General features: G+C 50.6%; 2 protein-coding genes across 2 annotated transcripts; one reads left to right on the top strand and one right to left on the bottom strand.

Moving 5' to 3' along the window:
* Positions 1-98: 98 nt before the first annotated feature.
* On the bottom strand, positions 99-8,318 carry LOC310938353 (UPF0606 protein KIAA1549; the record flags this gene model as incomplete). Its single annotated transcript, XM_083902846.1, has 19 exons — positions 99-323; positions 890-1,044; positions 1,139-1,262; positions 1,333-1,389; positions 1,479-1,772; positions 1,886-2,021; positions 2,102-2,337; positions 2,428-2,642; positions 2,844-2,971; positions 3,050-3,255; positions 3,440-3,624; positions 3,707-3,884; positions 3,956-4,107; positions 4,212-4,271; positions 4,380-4,560; positions 4,698-4,997; positions 5,081-5,163; positions 5,243-6,523; positions 8,219-8,318. 19 exons carry the CDS (start codon positions 8,316-8,318, stop codon positions 99-101), a joined length of 4,296 nt encoding a protein of 1,431 aa, XP_083758972.1.
* A 2,710-nt stretch (positions 8,319-11,028) lies between these two features.
* ovch1 (ovochymase 1) lies at positions 11,029-15,625 on the top strand (the record flags this gene model as incomplete). The annotated part of the gene is made up of 12 exons (XM_083902845.1): positions 11,029-11,086; positions 12,142-12,222; positions 12,620-12,879; positions 12,947-13,136; positions 13,220-13,359; positions 13,445-13,595; positions 13,684-13,716; positions 13,799-14,018; positions 14,102-14,259; positions 15,024-15,122; positions 15,216-15,352; positions 15,440-15,625. 12 exons carry the CDS (start codon positions 11,029-11,031, stop codon positions 15,623-15,625), a joined length of 1,713 nt encoding a protein of 570 aa, XP_083758971.1.
* Between the last annotated feature and the right edge of the window lie 153 nt (positions 15,626-15,778).

Here is a 15,778-nt window from a genome sequence, read left to right as displayed (position 1 = left end):
CGAATCCAGACTGAGGATCCTCACATGCTCTGACTGGTTTCAATAAAATCCCCGGGTTGCGGCCAGCCTTGTCCTGACCCGAACAATTCCAGGCCAGTCTAAGAGTAGCTGGTCACAGCAGCTTGTTTCTGGGCCAGACGACGTAGCTCCTCTCTGATGGCCTTGATAAGTGAGGCAGATGTGTGGGCCGAGGGCGAGGCGTCCTCCGCTGGGTATTCAGGAGTGGGAGAAGTCAGGAGGAGGGGTGGCGCTGATGGGTCCCGCAAGGAGGAGCTGGGCATCTGGAAAACCGAGGAGGAGGAGAACTCGGGGAATGACAGCACCTGTGGAGAGAAAGAAGAGACGGTGAATATCCATCCACCCATCCATTATCTACTGCTTTATCCATCGCGGGGGGTGCTGTGCCCATCTCAGCTGACATTGGGCGATAGGCGGGGTACATCCTGGACAGTTCGCCAGTCCATCGCAGGGCCACATATAGAGACAAACAACCATTCACTCACACCTACGGTCAATTTAGAGTGCCCAATTCACCCTAATCCCCATATTCCATGTTTTTGGACTGTGAGAACCAGGAGAAAACCCAGCGCACACACGGGGAGAACATGCAAACTCCTTGCAGAAAGGCCCTTGTTCCGAAGTTGTTCCGAGTTGGGCTCGAACCCAGGAACCTGGGTCCTCTTGCTGCAAAGGCAAGAGTGGTAACCACTACGCCAACCGTGGGCCTGACGGTGAAGATAAGGCCAGAAAATAAATCCAGATACAGGACATCGGACATCAGTTTGATTTGTACAAAGTCACCCAGAGTCTGATCAGGACCAACCCAAACATGGACTTGTTTGTTCCCACACAAACACATTATCATACACCCTTCACAGCGGACTCTTACGCTCTCTCTGCTGTCTCCAGGTCTGGATAGGTCCTGGTCTGAGTGCTGCTGGTTCCAGCTTGATCCAGTGGGGCCAGACATGCTGCGACCCACCACGGGGTAAGCCCTGATCTGACTGGATAGACCCACCTGTGTGAGGTGGTGGAGCTGCGCACCTGGGGGTAAACATTCAATGGACAAAGTCAACCACTGCCCCCTACATGATGGAATTACAAGGTGGTTCCACCATAGATGTCCAGACGGCTTTACCTGTGCTGCCCCCTACAGGTCTTGGTCTGGAGGAGGAGGGAGGGTCTTCGTATTGCCCCCTGTTGGAGTAAACTGACTCCTGCAGCCGATCTCCAGTGGAGATGTACCCTCCTGAGCTCAGGCCCTGCCTGGAGGAAACACAAAAAGTGTCAGGGCTAATTCAGGTCCAGACCTGGACATGGTTTTAGAAGCACTGACCTTTGCAGGAGACCCTGGATTGATGTCGGAGACATTCCCAGCTCTGCGTATCTCTGCAGGGAGAAGAAGAGAATAACAATGAGACCTGAAGAATAATTCATGACTGAAGGTTTGGGCCTCAGCTGCAGTCTGACACACTCACTGCAGAAAAGGGGCTGTGGGAGTGGGCAGCTGGGTAAGGGTTCCACTGTCTGCCCAGGGGGCAGGCCAGAGGGGAGGGACTGGGCAAGGCAGGGCTTACCCCGCTCACCCCGGCGCTGCCTTGTGAGGATGGCGACACCAGGGCGAAAGCATCATCCAGGAGGGAGTGCATCTGCTGCCGGGCCTCCTCGATGGACGGCTGGGGGGGCATGTAGGGCGGAGGGGCCGGGGCCGAGTCGAACACCTCGTCAGTCGGGGACGGACTGCCTTGATCTGGAGGAAGGTCTGGATCTGACTGTAAGAGACAAGATTGAATAAAGATGTTTGGAGCTTTGATCGGCAGTTCAAACTTTCGAGTTCCGAGTTCCGACTTGGGTTCACTGGACCTATCGTCACGTTCTGTCTCACCATGTACGCCACGTTGTTGAGTCCGGGGTATTTCCTGTAGGTGGCGTTCTGATCAGTGAGCAGTCTATCTCTGTCGGTGTCAGGAAGACTTCCAGGTCCTGGGTGAGCGCGACGACCGTGAGGAGAGCGTCTACCCCTGGAAGGACAAACACTAACAGATTTGTCACCAAGAAAAAGGTCTTCAGTTTTACCTTCTCGTGGCCTGGTCTCACTAACCTCTTCCTGGATTCGCAGAAGGTGGGTGGGGAGTGGGCGTCAGCCTGCAGAATACAGTCCATGTGGTCATGGGCGGAGCTGTAGAGTCGCTGTGCCACCTCACTCTGGACCGGTCCATCTCCGAAGGCATCCATGATGTCGTCCATCGAGGGAAACTCGCACTGACCGCGTCTCTTAGCGCGCTGTCTGAGTTTGTTCCTGTGATGCTCGATCTCTGACTTGTGTCTGAGCGCCACCTGCAGAAGGACAGAGGACCGCGACACGTCAGACGTCCTGAGGGTGAATAGAGTTTTTCACATCCGCGATCGTCTCACCTCTGTGTTGACCTTCTCTGTGAGCGTGGGGCTCAGCTGCGGCGGCAACTGTTGCTGCGGCGGCAACTGTTGCTGCGGCGGCGGACTGGGCCGCGGCTGCATGGCGATCAGCTGCACCTTGTTGGCCTGCCGCCGGGTGCCGTCGGACGAGCCTCGCGAGAGACGGTCGACGTGGTCAAAGATGGAGGACGAGGACAGAAGCTCGTCTGGACCGCTGCCCGAGTGAGCTGCCGGAGGAAGAGAACTGTGTTTTACCTCAGACACGGGTGATGGTGATGATGGTGGTGGTGATGATGGAAGGTAAACATACCTATCTTGCTCCTCCCTTTTATTCCAGAGACATGAAACAGAAGAACACAGGTATCGTCAAACCCTGGAGCTCAATGTCAATCAATCAATAACACAGCTATGGATTCCACGTTACTCACCATTTTTAGGCGTCTTCCTGTGTTGTTTAACTTCACTGGGTGTGGCCACAGGTCTGGTGCTCTCCTCTGCTGACTCTCTGCCGCTGGATTGGTCACTACCTAATGAGTCACCGTCTGATGGGCTGAGCCTGAGAGGAGACGTTTGAGTTGTAAACACCGACAGCGGTGGACAATCACAGACAAAACAACAACAAAACATGTCTGACCTTCCCCTGCGGCGGCCGGACCGGCCCGCCTTAGTGGACGATCCTTTGGATTTGGGAGTGTTGAGGTCGCCGCCATCAGAGGGCGTGGCCTCTTTGGCGGGGGCAGGCAGCGGCCCCGGTTCCTGGATCACCATGATGTCGTCTTTACTGTGCTGACCGAGGTGGAGCTTTGCAAAGTCAAAGCCCTTCACGCTAGGAGCCTGAAGCTAAGAGAGGACACGTTTGTTAGCTAACTAGGAGTTAGCAGAGGACAATAGAGGACAAGTCTGTCAACTTACAAACAACATGTATGAGCTAACGGGACATATCTGTAAACTGACGACTTGTCTGTAAGCTAACAAAGGACACGTCCATTAGCTAACGGAGGACGGTTTCCTTTTGACCCCTGACCTTCTGTCTCTGCTGGATCGTGTTAATGGCGTCCGGTTGGAACTCAAGTTTCTCTGAGCCGCAGAGTTTCCAGTAAAGGATGATGATGATGAAGACGGCGAGCAGGACGGGGACAACCACTCCCACAATCAGCCAGATGCTGCTGCTCTGAGTCTCTGCTGGAGGGACAGACATCGTCTCCACGGCTGGACGCAAGAAAGAGAGACAGGTGAGGGACAGTCAGGACCATATTCTAATCAATCACATTACAACACGTTAGCGACTCACGTTGGGCCAGCGGTCTCTGGATCCTGTGTCCCAGGACAATGGCAGCTCTCTGCAGGTCCAGGTGATTCAAGGTGGCGGCCGTCGTCTCAGCTGGGACTCGCTCGCCTCTTGGACCCTCCACAAAATAAAAGACCTCCAGGGGGTGCTGTGCGCCTGACATCTTCACAACCCGCACCACCTAAAGACAGAAAAGGTCAGTGAAACGCAGCGCTGTGTGGATCGCGATACCAGAAAGGTTTACGGTGTTACCTGCAGGCTACTGTTGCCCACTGCTGTTGCTCTTCTCCAGCGCCTCCTGCTAGCCTCCTGCAGGCCCTCCTCCAGCAGCAGAGCCAGGCGTCTTTCCAGGTGAGCTTTAAAGCTTCTCTGAGCCACGAGCTGATCCTGGACACCCAGAAGAACTGAGAGGACACATGATTACCCATGTCAGTATCATCAAGCTAATGCTAAAGCTAAGATTAGCACCCTGTCCTGTCCATTTGTCTTATGTCTGAAGAGTTCTCACCTGTACGGACCCAGGTGGAGCGCAGCTGGTGAGACGTGTTCAGCTCCGGGTAGTGGAAGGCTGCGGACGAGGACACGCCAACATGGTTAGCACACGCTACATCATCACATCAACATGTTTTAAACGCACACGACGTGCAAAGGAGAATTTAATTGCCAACAAACGTACGTTCTGCGATCTGAAGGACGGGAAACCCCACGAGGAAGCTGAACTCCACCACGCTGAGCTTCCTCAGGTGTTCGCTGACCTCTGACCCTGGGACATAGCCCCGCCCATCACGCACAGCAAACGAGATGTCGACTGGAACCTTCTGCTCAGAGGTGAGCCGGGACACGGTGATGTTCAACAGCTGGACAAGACGTGGACAGGAAGATACAAAACTGAGTATCGGTATTGGTCAAAATCACTGGATCAGATTTCCCAGATTTTGTAATACCAATATCGGTATTGGATGTCGTACTTTTAGATCACAGGTAACACCCTTACCTGTATGGTGATGTTTCCCGTCTCATGTGACCGCCTCTGTGTCTCGGCGTACGCCATCATCAGCCCTCTCTCCACCCGTTCGCTGAAGTTGCAGACTCGGACGTCGACGTGGGCGGGGACGAACTGCAGCACAGAGTGGATCTGGAACCTGAGGTCGGGCACGGAGTAGAGCGTCGACACCGAGGGCACCAGGCCGAGGGAGCGCGGAGGCTGGCGCAGAGCGTTGATTACGGCAATGGCGGTGAACACCAGCGGTCCCGATACGACGCGAAAGGCGAAGCTGGACGGAGATCTGAGGAACTGAGAATAAGACGGACAAGCTGTCAGTCGTAGGACAGAAAGTCAATGTCCGTCCACGTCAAAGGTTCAAAGCGTATATTCACCTGAAGCTCCACAGTTCGGTTGAACTCTCTCTTCAGAAGATCCCGGACTTGACTGAAACCCGACATGGAGCCTTTGGAGCTGACTGGACAGATTCAAACACACTCAGGTTAACGAAGGTCATTCAGAAACTCGTCCCATCACGTGACGCGGACATGTCTTACCTACTCTGACCAGGTACATCTCTGGCTTGGTGATGTTACACAAGTACTGCCGGGTGGGCGGGGTCTGCGCCACTCTAGGTGTGGTGACAGGGGGCGCTCTGGTCAGGCTGATGGCCGTGAGTTGGGTAGTGGTGGTGGCCTTGGTCATGGTGGTGGTGGTGGTCGACTTGGTGGTCGTGGTGGTGGTCGGCTTGGTGGTCATCTTCGTTGGTGGAGCCTGTGCTGGTTTTTCTGTCACCACCGCAGGACTCTCTGGTTTGTCAGGACGGGTGGGCGGCCCCAGCGGGGGAGGTGGAGATACCCGGCCGGTGGTGTTGGACGGGGGGCGGTGAGGGTATCTGCCAGAGACCGGAATGTGGTCTTTAGGTTTTGGAACAGTGGGAGGGGTGGAGACGGGTTTGAAGGTGGTTGCTGGAGCAGGTGGTTTCTTCTCACCGGTGATGGTTGGCGAGAGGGTTAGGGGAGGCGTTGGCCCCGCCAGAGGATGCTCGGGTTTCTGATCTGGAGGAGAACTCGAGCTTGGGGATGGAAATGGAGGTGGGGGTTGAGGTTGTGTTGTCTGGTTGACCTGATCCTGGTCTCTTTCCCTCTCCCTCTCCCTCTCCCTCTCAAGCTCCTTCTTTCGTTCCCTCTCTCTCTCCTTGGCCACCAGGTTGCTGTAGTACTCCAGACTGTTCATGTCTGGCAGCAGCACTTCTGTCGGCTCCAAAGGCCTCATATCCTCTAGGTCATAGTCCTCGTCCCAAGTGGGGAAGACGTCCGGATGGGTCGGACGAGTATGAAGGGGGAAGCTGGGAGTGGAGGAGGAGGGTGAGAGGGGGAGAGGGGTGGAGAGGGGGAGACTGGGGCGGGCAGGGAAGGCGGTGTCATAGGAGACCCAGTCCCCAACGGCATCATCGTCGTAGGGGTGGCTGGGCAGCGACGTGGCCAGTGCTAGCTCCTCACCGTCAGGCACCATGAAGGACAGAGTCTCCAGGTAGTCCCCAGAGCCCCAGGCCTCCTCCAGGGAAGGGCCCTGCTCCCAGGAGGGAGGAGGGGTGATGATGGTCTGGGTGTGAGGGGGGAGTGGTGGGGGGAGACTGGGGGACAGGTAGTCAGGGGGTCTCAGGAGGAGGTGGATTCCTTGAGCACCAGAGTCCAAGTCCTCCTGACGTCCACCTGCGCCACCACCATTACCAGGGTAACCAGAGTCATAGGGCGGACTGTCGGTTGACGAAGAGGGTGGTGGTGATGTTGACGGAGGTGACAAGGGCTCCATCGTCCTGTTGAGGTCCAGCCCACCTGTGGGAGAAGAACCAGAGAGACAGAATCGAGGAGAGGACTCTGAGCCAAGAGAAGATCCTGATCGAAGAACAAGACCCTGAACAAAGAGAGAAGCCGAACTAAATCTGAGGACCAGACCAAAGAACAAGACCCTGAACAAGAGAAGCCTGACCAAATCTGAAGACCCTGACCAAAGAACATGACTCTGAACAAGAGAAGCCTGACCAACAAGAGGACCCTGACCAAATCTGAAGACCCTGACCAAATCTGAAGACCCTGACCAAAGAACAAGACCCTGACCAACAAGAGGACCCTGACCAAATCTGAAGACCCTGAACAAGTGGACCCTGACCAAATCCGAGGACTATGACCAAAGAGAGGTCTCGGATTCTTTCACAATGATGCTATGATATATTGTCGTAAATATATGGATCCTGGGGAATAGAGTCCAAACTAGGCCGAAGGATACCTAGTGGTTTACACATTGACACAGCTAACAGCGCCACCTACTGGCAGCAGAAATTAAGTGTGCACTAATAATCCAATTTTTAGAAGTGGACCGAGAGTGGACACAGGAAGTGCTCGTACGTTAATAAGCACATATTTAAGAGGATAATAGGATTTTATATAGTATATTGCAGATTTTGCCACTAGCCTACACACACACACACACACACACACACAGCATGTACAGAATATTATATCACAACACAGACTGAGGTTTAACTCCTCCTCTGTTTCTTGCTGCAGTCACTTTAAACCTATTTGTCTTTTGGTCACACACACACACACACACTCAGCCTTGACTGGGTCTCTTTCATCTGGAGCCTTGTTGCCGTGGCGACGCCGTGCTTTGCGGCAGCGTCACGTGCCGAATGGAGACGAGTCATTGGCATTCAACAGACAACGCCCTCAAACACACAGAGGGACGAACGATAGATAGATAGATAGATAGATAGATAGATAGATAGATAGATAGATAGATAGATAGATAGATAGATAGATAGATAGATAGATAGATAGATAGATAGATAGATAGATAGATAGATAGATGTGGAGGAAATGTCGATCGATCATCACGACCCGTTTCATATATCTAATCTTTTAAAGCGACGACAGTTCCTGGATTGCGGTGAAAACGCGACTTTAAAAGCACTCGACAAAAGCCTAATCTCGTTTAATCCACGTCAGATTAAGTCCCGCGACGTCTTAAGAGCGCGTTTATTGCTTTACGTCGCACTTAGTCGAGACTTGTCCAGTTAGCGTTAGCGTCGTCAGCCGCACACACACACACTCCCACACACCAAATCCCATAGAGAAAATCAGTGTTTTTAGCGCATGGGGGCGCATTTTCTCAAAGAGGTTTGGTGTGAGAGAGCGTTTCCTGTTAGGGAAAAGCTGCCTTACAGTGAGATATTATATATATATATACATATAATTATATATATACTTAGGATATCGCATGTTTCAGTAGATATTTTTACTGAGATTAAGCGTCTTTCTCACATATAGGGGGCGCTCACAGCACACTCAGCACCTCAAACACCCACACTTCCCTTCTAAGCCCGCGGTTCCTTCTTCTCCCATGATGCACTGCCTCGACCTTTGACCCCCCTGACCCCTGCACTGATTGGACACGAGCTGCTGTGACACAGAGGTCAGAGGTCAGAGGTCAGCGCCTCTGTTAGGCCTGCAGAGGTCAGCGTTTCTCACCTGCGGCAGGTGAACTCGACGTCGCCACGGAAACCAGCGTGCACGTCACCAGCAGGATCAGGCCGAGTGTTTGTCTGCACGCTAACGTTCGGGGGTCCATCCTGGTCCTGGTCCTGGTCCTGGTCCTGGTCCTGGTCCTGGTCCTGGTCCTGGTCCTGGAGCCGGGGTCCGGCAGGATCTCCGGGTCCATGGTCGTCAGAGGACGTGGGGTCTGTGAGGACGACCTGAGGACCACAGAGGACAACGGGTGACGTCACAGATGTCCCCCCTCAGATCCTGACCTTTGACCCCAGGGACAGTTTTACCCCCCCCCCCCCCACACACACACACACACACACATGTTAATGTAGCCTTAATATAGAAATTATAATGACTCAATATTCAATATGTTTTTTTTTTAACATTTTTAAATATTAGCTTTGCATCAAAGAATTGGGAACTATATATCAACACAAAGACTTTTATTTTGAAATTATAAGTAGATTTAGGAGTTTTAAGATTTTGGAGTTTTTAGTAGATTTTGTAGTTTTAAGTAGATTTTGGAGTTTTAAGTAGATTTTGGAGTTTTAAGTAGATTTTGGAGTTTTAAGTAGATTTTGGAGTTTTAAGTAGATTTTGGAGTTTTAAGAAGATTTTGGAGTTTTAAGAAGATTTTGGAGTTTTAAGTACATTTTGGAGTTTTAAGTAGATTTTGGAGTTTTAAGTAGATTTTGGAGTTTTAAGAAGATTTTGGAGTTTTAAGAAGATTTTGGAGTTTTAAGTACATTTTGGAGTTTTAAGTAGATTTTGGAGTTTTAAGTAGATTTTGGAGTTTTAAGTACATTTTGGAGTTTTGAGTACATTTTGAAGTTTTCAGAACATTTTGGAATTATAAGAAGATTTAGAAATTATAAGTACATTTTTGTCCCTATAAGTAGATTTCTGAGCTTTAAGTAGATTTCGGAGTTTAAAGTAGATTTTGAAATTATAAGTAGATTTTTGGGACTATAAGTAGATTTGGAGTTTTAAGTAGATTTTGAAGTCTTTCTAACTTTAATCTACAGTTTGTCGTTAGAAACAAGTCGTCTTAGAAACTTGTCGGACGTCGCACTCTTCAGTGACGACACACTCTGACCAATCAGTGACCGGCGTTCTGTGGACGTCGCGTTTTAGTATCTGTACTGAAAAAGCATCAGGTGTCAGGTAACGATCACTGATGGAAAAGCAGGAGTTGGAGCTGCAGAGTCTTCAAACAGCAGCGTTTGGAGACGCTGAGGCTCGTGTTCTTCTGATGAAAACACTGATTTGTGCTGAGTCATCGTTAACAATTCATCATCTTTTACGTTAACGACGTGCTAACGATAATCCAGGAGATCTGATCCAGGATCAGGAGGTTTGAGATGAAGCTCAGAGGGAAACGACTCCATTATTATTATTTATTTATTTATTTGATTTAAAATAGGTTTTCTTTTTTCTTTCATCTTCATCTTCATCATCTTCTCTCTCTCTCTCCTCAGGACCAGCACTGCTCCCCGGCCTCTCTCTCTCTCTCTCTCTCTCTCTCTGGTTCGGCTCGGCTCGGCTCGGCCTCCCCTCACTGACCCAGTTATCCTGCCTCTAATCCCGGCATGATGATGTGCAGCATCCGCGCTTTTTTTTTACGACCCGGCACGGCTCGGTTTAGTGTGACGGCGCGTGACGCTCGTGTCTCCAGAGAGAGAGAGAGAGAGAGAGCGAAATGGACCGCAGCCCAAACCGAGGATTAACCGAACGCGACCGCGGAGCGTGTCACGATAGTAAAAGAGAAAACGAAACGGGACCGCGCCGAGCCGAGCCGAGCCAAAGCCGGGCCAACACCGCAGGACGCGGTTCGGACCTACCTGTCATCCTGGAGATGCGGTTCCGGCGCGTCACGCCTCCACGGCCGCGCTGCGCGCTCCCTGCGCGGGAACGAGGACGACGAGGAGGAGGAGGAGGAGGAGGATCTTCATCATCACAGCAGCGTCATTCACCATCCTCGTCATCAGATAACCACGCCCACTGATACCAGCGGAACCAGGCTCCGCCCACTGGACGCTCCACGTTCATCATCATCACCACACGTGTGTGTGTGTGTGTGTGTGTGTGTGTGTGTGTGTGTGTGTGTGTGTTTGTGTGTGTGCGCGTGTGCGCGTGTGTGATTTAAAGGTCCAGTTTGTAACATTTAGGAGGATTAGTCCAAAAGTTATTAAGATTTGAACAAAATTAAACATTAGTATGTATATATGTACATATACATATACATACATGTACACATATATATATGTACGTATATATGCAAGTATATACTGTATATACACATAAATATATATATATACATTTGTGTATGTATACACTTGCATATGTGTATATATACGTACGCATATATACAAGTATATACACGTAAATATATATATACACTTGTATATGTGTATATATACGTACGTATATATATACAAGTATATACACATAAATATATATATATATATACACTTTCATATTTGTATATATATACACTTTCATATTTGTATATATATACGTACATATATATACAAGTATATACATGTAAATATATATATATATACACTTGTATATTTGTATATATACACGTATGTATATATATAAGTATATACACGTAAATATATATATATACACTTGTATATGTGTATATATACATATGTATATATACGTAAATATATATATATATACACTTGTATATGTGTATACATATACACATATACGTAGAGCCACATGCTATGAACTGTGGGTAATTCCTACTTGATAATAAAGAAGATGTCCTTTAAGAGCTCAAAATGGCCGCCAGCACAGACCACAGAGTAACCACAGGTTCAAAACTACCCGGTTTCCACGGTAACTGCAGTCAGTCAGTCAGGCCGAAGCCCCGCCCCCTCCGGCCTCGTCAGTGACAGCAGGTGTGAGCGATCATCATCATCATCATCATCACACAGGTGAGGTGATGAAGAGCTGCAGTCAGTCAGTGTGTGTGTGAGTGTGAGAGAGACGTGAGGATGATGATGATGATGATGCTGTCTGTGGTCTGTCTTCTGTCCGTGTGTCTCCTGTGTCCTCACGCTGCTGAGACACAGGTCAACAACAACAACAACAATACCAACAATACCAACAACAACAACAACAACAACACTGCTGCAGCAGAGACAGGTGAGACCAGATTAACGTGGATCAGACATCAGTCAAATGATGAGTGTCTTTAAAGGTGCAGTTCATGGAATATATTAACATTCGTTGCTGTAAAGTTGCACGTTTGAGCTGAACTTACCTGGTTTGTTGGAGCGTTGGTTCCCAAAGCCCGGGTCAGGACCCACACGTGGACCACGGGAGGCTGTTTTCAAGGGTCGTCAAACAAATTAGCTGAATTCACTTAACATCGCTTGTGATTATTTGTGTATTTTTAAAAATGATGCAGTACAAAATGATATTAAAGGGTCAGAGATAAAGCTGTAAATTAGCACAGAATCTATGTTTAAAGGTCCCATATTGTGCAAAAATCAACTTTTTAAGAGGGCAACGGTGTCCGAAAACCAGAAAAATCCACAAAAAGTTCTATTCTTGGCTCCACAGTGCAGCGCAGAGTTCTCCACAAACTTCCAGCCTCAGAGGATTTATCTGTCCAGCGGATTCATGTTATAAATGACGACACTGTGCCTGCTAGAGCCTGCTAATGATCACTTTTCCGAGTGCTAACTGCTGTTAGCTTCCAGTAGCCTCCGTGGCTGATGTCATTTCCTGTCCCTGAAGTTTAATTTTACTTTTTTAAGAGATACTACTACTGGCAGAGTGCTGTGGTGGGACCGTTAAGTACTTGTGTGACATGTTTTTAAAGGCACTATATAAAGAAATGTAGTATTTCATTTATATAAATTAAATATAAAAGTTTTTGTCCTCAGCTGGAAACCGGACACAAACAAATGAGACGTTCAATGACTCTCCGGAACCAGGAGCTATCCCTGGACTCTTTGGATACAGAGGTGCGTTCAAAGACGTCATGGGAAGAAGGGGAAAAAAAAGTTAATAATTATTGAGGGATTTTAGAATTAAATCATATATTTTAATGTCAATATTTTGAATATGTTCGATTTTTCAATTATATAAACGTGACAAAAACGGAGTAAAATTCAGGTAAATCTTAAGTTACTGTAAAAAATACATTTTATATTAGAAAAAAATATACTTTTTTTTTAATAAATAGGGTAAATATTGAAGATTACAATACAATAACATAACTGTTAATATTGTTATTGCAGTATTTTTGTAATGGTGAATATCATTGTCTTATTTCTACAATAATATATAGTTTAAAACGTAGTCAAACGCTATTTATTTCTCTTTGACCTGACCTGGCGCCCCCCGGTGGTCGACCCCCAGACATAGCGGGAAAGCGCTCCTTCCTGCCGGAGCTGGAGGCGGAGTCTCGTATCATCGGCGGTCAGGAGGCGTGGGCGCACTCGTGGCCCTGGCAGGTGTGCCTGCGCTTCGCCGACATGCCGGCGTGCGGCGGCGCCGTCGTCGGGCCGCTGTGGGTCGTCTCGGCCGCCCACTGCTTCAAGCGGTTCAAAAAGGCGGCGCACTGGAGCGTGGTGGCGGGAAAACACGACCTGGACAACCCCGAGGAGGCGGGGCAACAAGTGAGCGACCGGGAAATTGAAATTGTGATAAGTGGAAAAAGTGAAAGTGAAACCTGTGGCTTTTCAGATTGTGGGCGTGGCCTCCATCGTCCGTCACCGCGGCTACAACTCGCGCACCAAAGAGAACGACGTCGCGCTGCTGAAGCTGGAGCGGCCGCTCGTCTTCACGGCGACCATCAAACCCATCCACCTCTGGACCAAGGCCCTCCCACTGTTCAGGGAGTGCACCATCACGGGCTGGGGCTCCACCCGCGAGAGTGAGTGGACGCCGGCGTCCTCGACACGTCTCTGCGTCCCTCTCCGTGTCCACATCTGTCTCTGTGTCCTCGTGTGTCTCCAGACGGTCCTCGCGTCAACCGGCTGCAGGAGGTGAACGTGACTGTGCTGCCCCCCGACGTCTGTAACCAGTTCTACAGCGGCAGAATGCGCAAGTCCATGTTCTGCGCCGGCCAAGAAGGCGGCGGAGTCGACGCCTGTCAGGTGACCTATCCCCTTTTGTCCCGTTAAAAGTGTCCTCTGCAGAGGGACTGCAGCCGTCTTCTGTCTCCCAACTCTGTCCCTTCAGGGGGATTCGGGTGGTCCTCTGTCCTGCTTCACCGGGACCAGGTACGAGGTGGCCGGGTTGGTGAGTTGGGGCGTCGGCTGCGGGCGAGGGGGCCGACCCGGCGTCTACACTAAGCTCCACCTCCAGGCTAAGTGGCTGTACAACCACCTGAGTGAGTCCGCCGGCCGCGGAGACGCCCCGAGTTTTTTTTTCGCAGGCGGAAGACGTTCGAGTGACGTATGTGTTCTTGTGTTTCGCAGACGACATCATGGACGACGACGTCGAGGACGAAGGTTTGTTTGACCGCTGTGATTCTCGCGAAACCGGTTCGCCCAAAAACGACCTCTGACCTCTGCGTTATTGCGACCTCGCCAGAGGAGAAGTGCGGCCGCCGGGCGAGCTCCGACTGCGAGCCTCCGGGCGGCGCCGCTCTCTCGCCGTCCAGGTCGGGCAAGCTGTCCGTGGAGAACGTGACGGAGTCGTGTCCACACTTCTGGCCGTGGCAGGTCAGCCTCCAGTCCAAGGGACGCCACTACTGCAGCGGCGTCCTCGTCCACCACCGCTGGGTCCTCGCCGCCAAACACTGCAACGTCAAGTAAGGCCTCGCGTCCACACGTTTAACGGGTTTTACTTTACGTCCACCATTTTTCTCTGATCTTGACTCTCCCCCCCCGGCAGAGCTAAAGAGGACTTGGTGGTTCTGGGAGCTCACAACCTGCGGTTCTCGTCGTCTCAGACCATCCCTGTGGACGAGGTCCTCAGCCTGCCTCAGGACTCCGGGTTCCCGCCAAAACCGGACCTGTCCCTGATCCGCCTCAGCGTCCCGGCCCGATTCAGTACAAACGCAAACACGGACACTTCGGCCCCGTCCCAATACCTCCCCTAACCCTACATTTTCCCCCTTAACCCTACATTTTTACCCTAACCCTACATTTTGCGCGTTCACGTGTAGCTAGGAGCAAGGGGAAATGCGATTTTTGCCCTTATAATCAACCCTCAAAACGTAGTCAGCTCTGGTGTGGGCTTAAAATAAGAAGTGGAAGGTGAAATTACCCATGATGCTTTGCGAATTCAGCGAGCCGGCTTATTTTTTTAACAAAGATGGCGGCCACATCTGCCGAGGAACATTTTCGTTGTTAATATATTTTTCGCAAATTAGTACGTTACAGTGTCGAATTGTGTTGGAATATGTTGCTTTGATACACATCCAAAGGACCGTTGAGCTTTGAACACTAATGTCAGAAAGTAAGTGACCATTTATGAAAGCAGCTAGCTAACTAGCTAGCGAACGGCTACCCGCCGAGCGCCCAAAGAGCGCATTTTTCCTGAATGAAAACAGTAGCGCGCTCCACCGGTAGAATTGTCAACATGTGACGTAGGTTAGCACGTTCGCTAAGCTAATTAGCATGTAGTGATGTCCCGATACCACTTCTCTCAACGAGGGGAATTTACGGTTGAGGGCGCTCAAAACCAAGCCGAAATTTTAAGGGGGACGTATTGGGGACGGACACTTCCTCTTTCTTGCATGTTCGCGGCGACGCGGCTACAGAACTGATATGTCCACCGCCCCCCCCCCCCCCCCCTCCGTCTCTGTCCACAGACTCCGACGTGTCTCCGGTGTGTCTCCCCGACGACGACGAGGAGCTCAACGACAGCTGGAGCTGCTTCACCGCGGGCTGGGGCGCCACGGACGCAACAGGTGACTCCGGTGTCCAAAGTGTCTCGCGCATCTGGACTTGTCTCGTCTTGAGGGACACGCTAACAAGAACATGTGTCCTCTGTCCCCCTTTAGGAAACCTGGACTCCAAAACTGTCCACCACGTTGGACTGTCCCGGGTGAACAGGACGACCTGCGAGGACAGGTGGGGGAGTGGTCTCATCGCCGCCTCTCATATTTGTGCTCATCCAGCAGGCTCCGCCTCCTGCACGGTAATGAACGCCTCGTTAAAGTTTTCGATAAAGGGGGAGGGGGCGGGGCTACAGTTGTGACTGACGCTTGACCTTCGCCCTCCGCAGGGCGACTCCGGAGCTCCTCTGTATTGCCGCAAACGCGGCGCCTACTTCCTGTTTGGCGTGTTCGCCTGGGGCAGCCAGCGCTGCGACGCGGACAAGCCGTCCGTCTTCACGGGGACGGCGGATTATCACTCCTGGATCAGTGACGTCACGGAGGAGGAAGACGACGACGACGTCCTCGACTACTAATAAAGTTTCCGTTCTCGCTCACCTGCCGTGTCTGAACTTCAGTCTTTTGTTTACGTGGACAAAAACAAACCGAAACAAAATGAGGCGAAAATACTTTTATTTTAATCAACGTTTCGCCGATGACTATTTTTGCACAGATTAAATCAGAGGAAC

This window comes from Microchirus variegatus, assembly GCF_963457635.1.
Source record: "Microchirus variegatus genome assembly, chromosome: 16".
Lineage (NCBI taxonomy): Eukaryota > Metazoa > Chordata > Actinopteri > Pleuronectiformes > Soleidae > Microchirus > Microchirus variegatus.
This window is presented reverse-complemented; position numbering and strand designations above follow the sequence as displayed.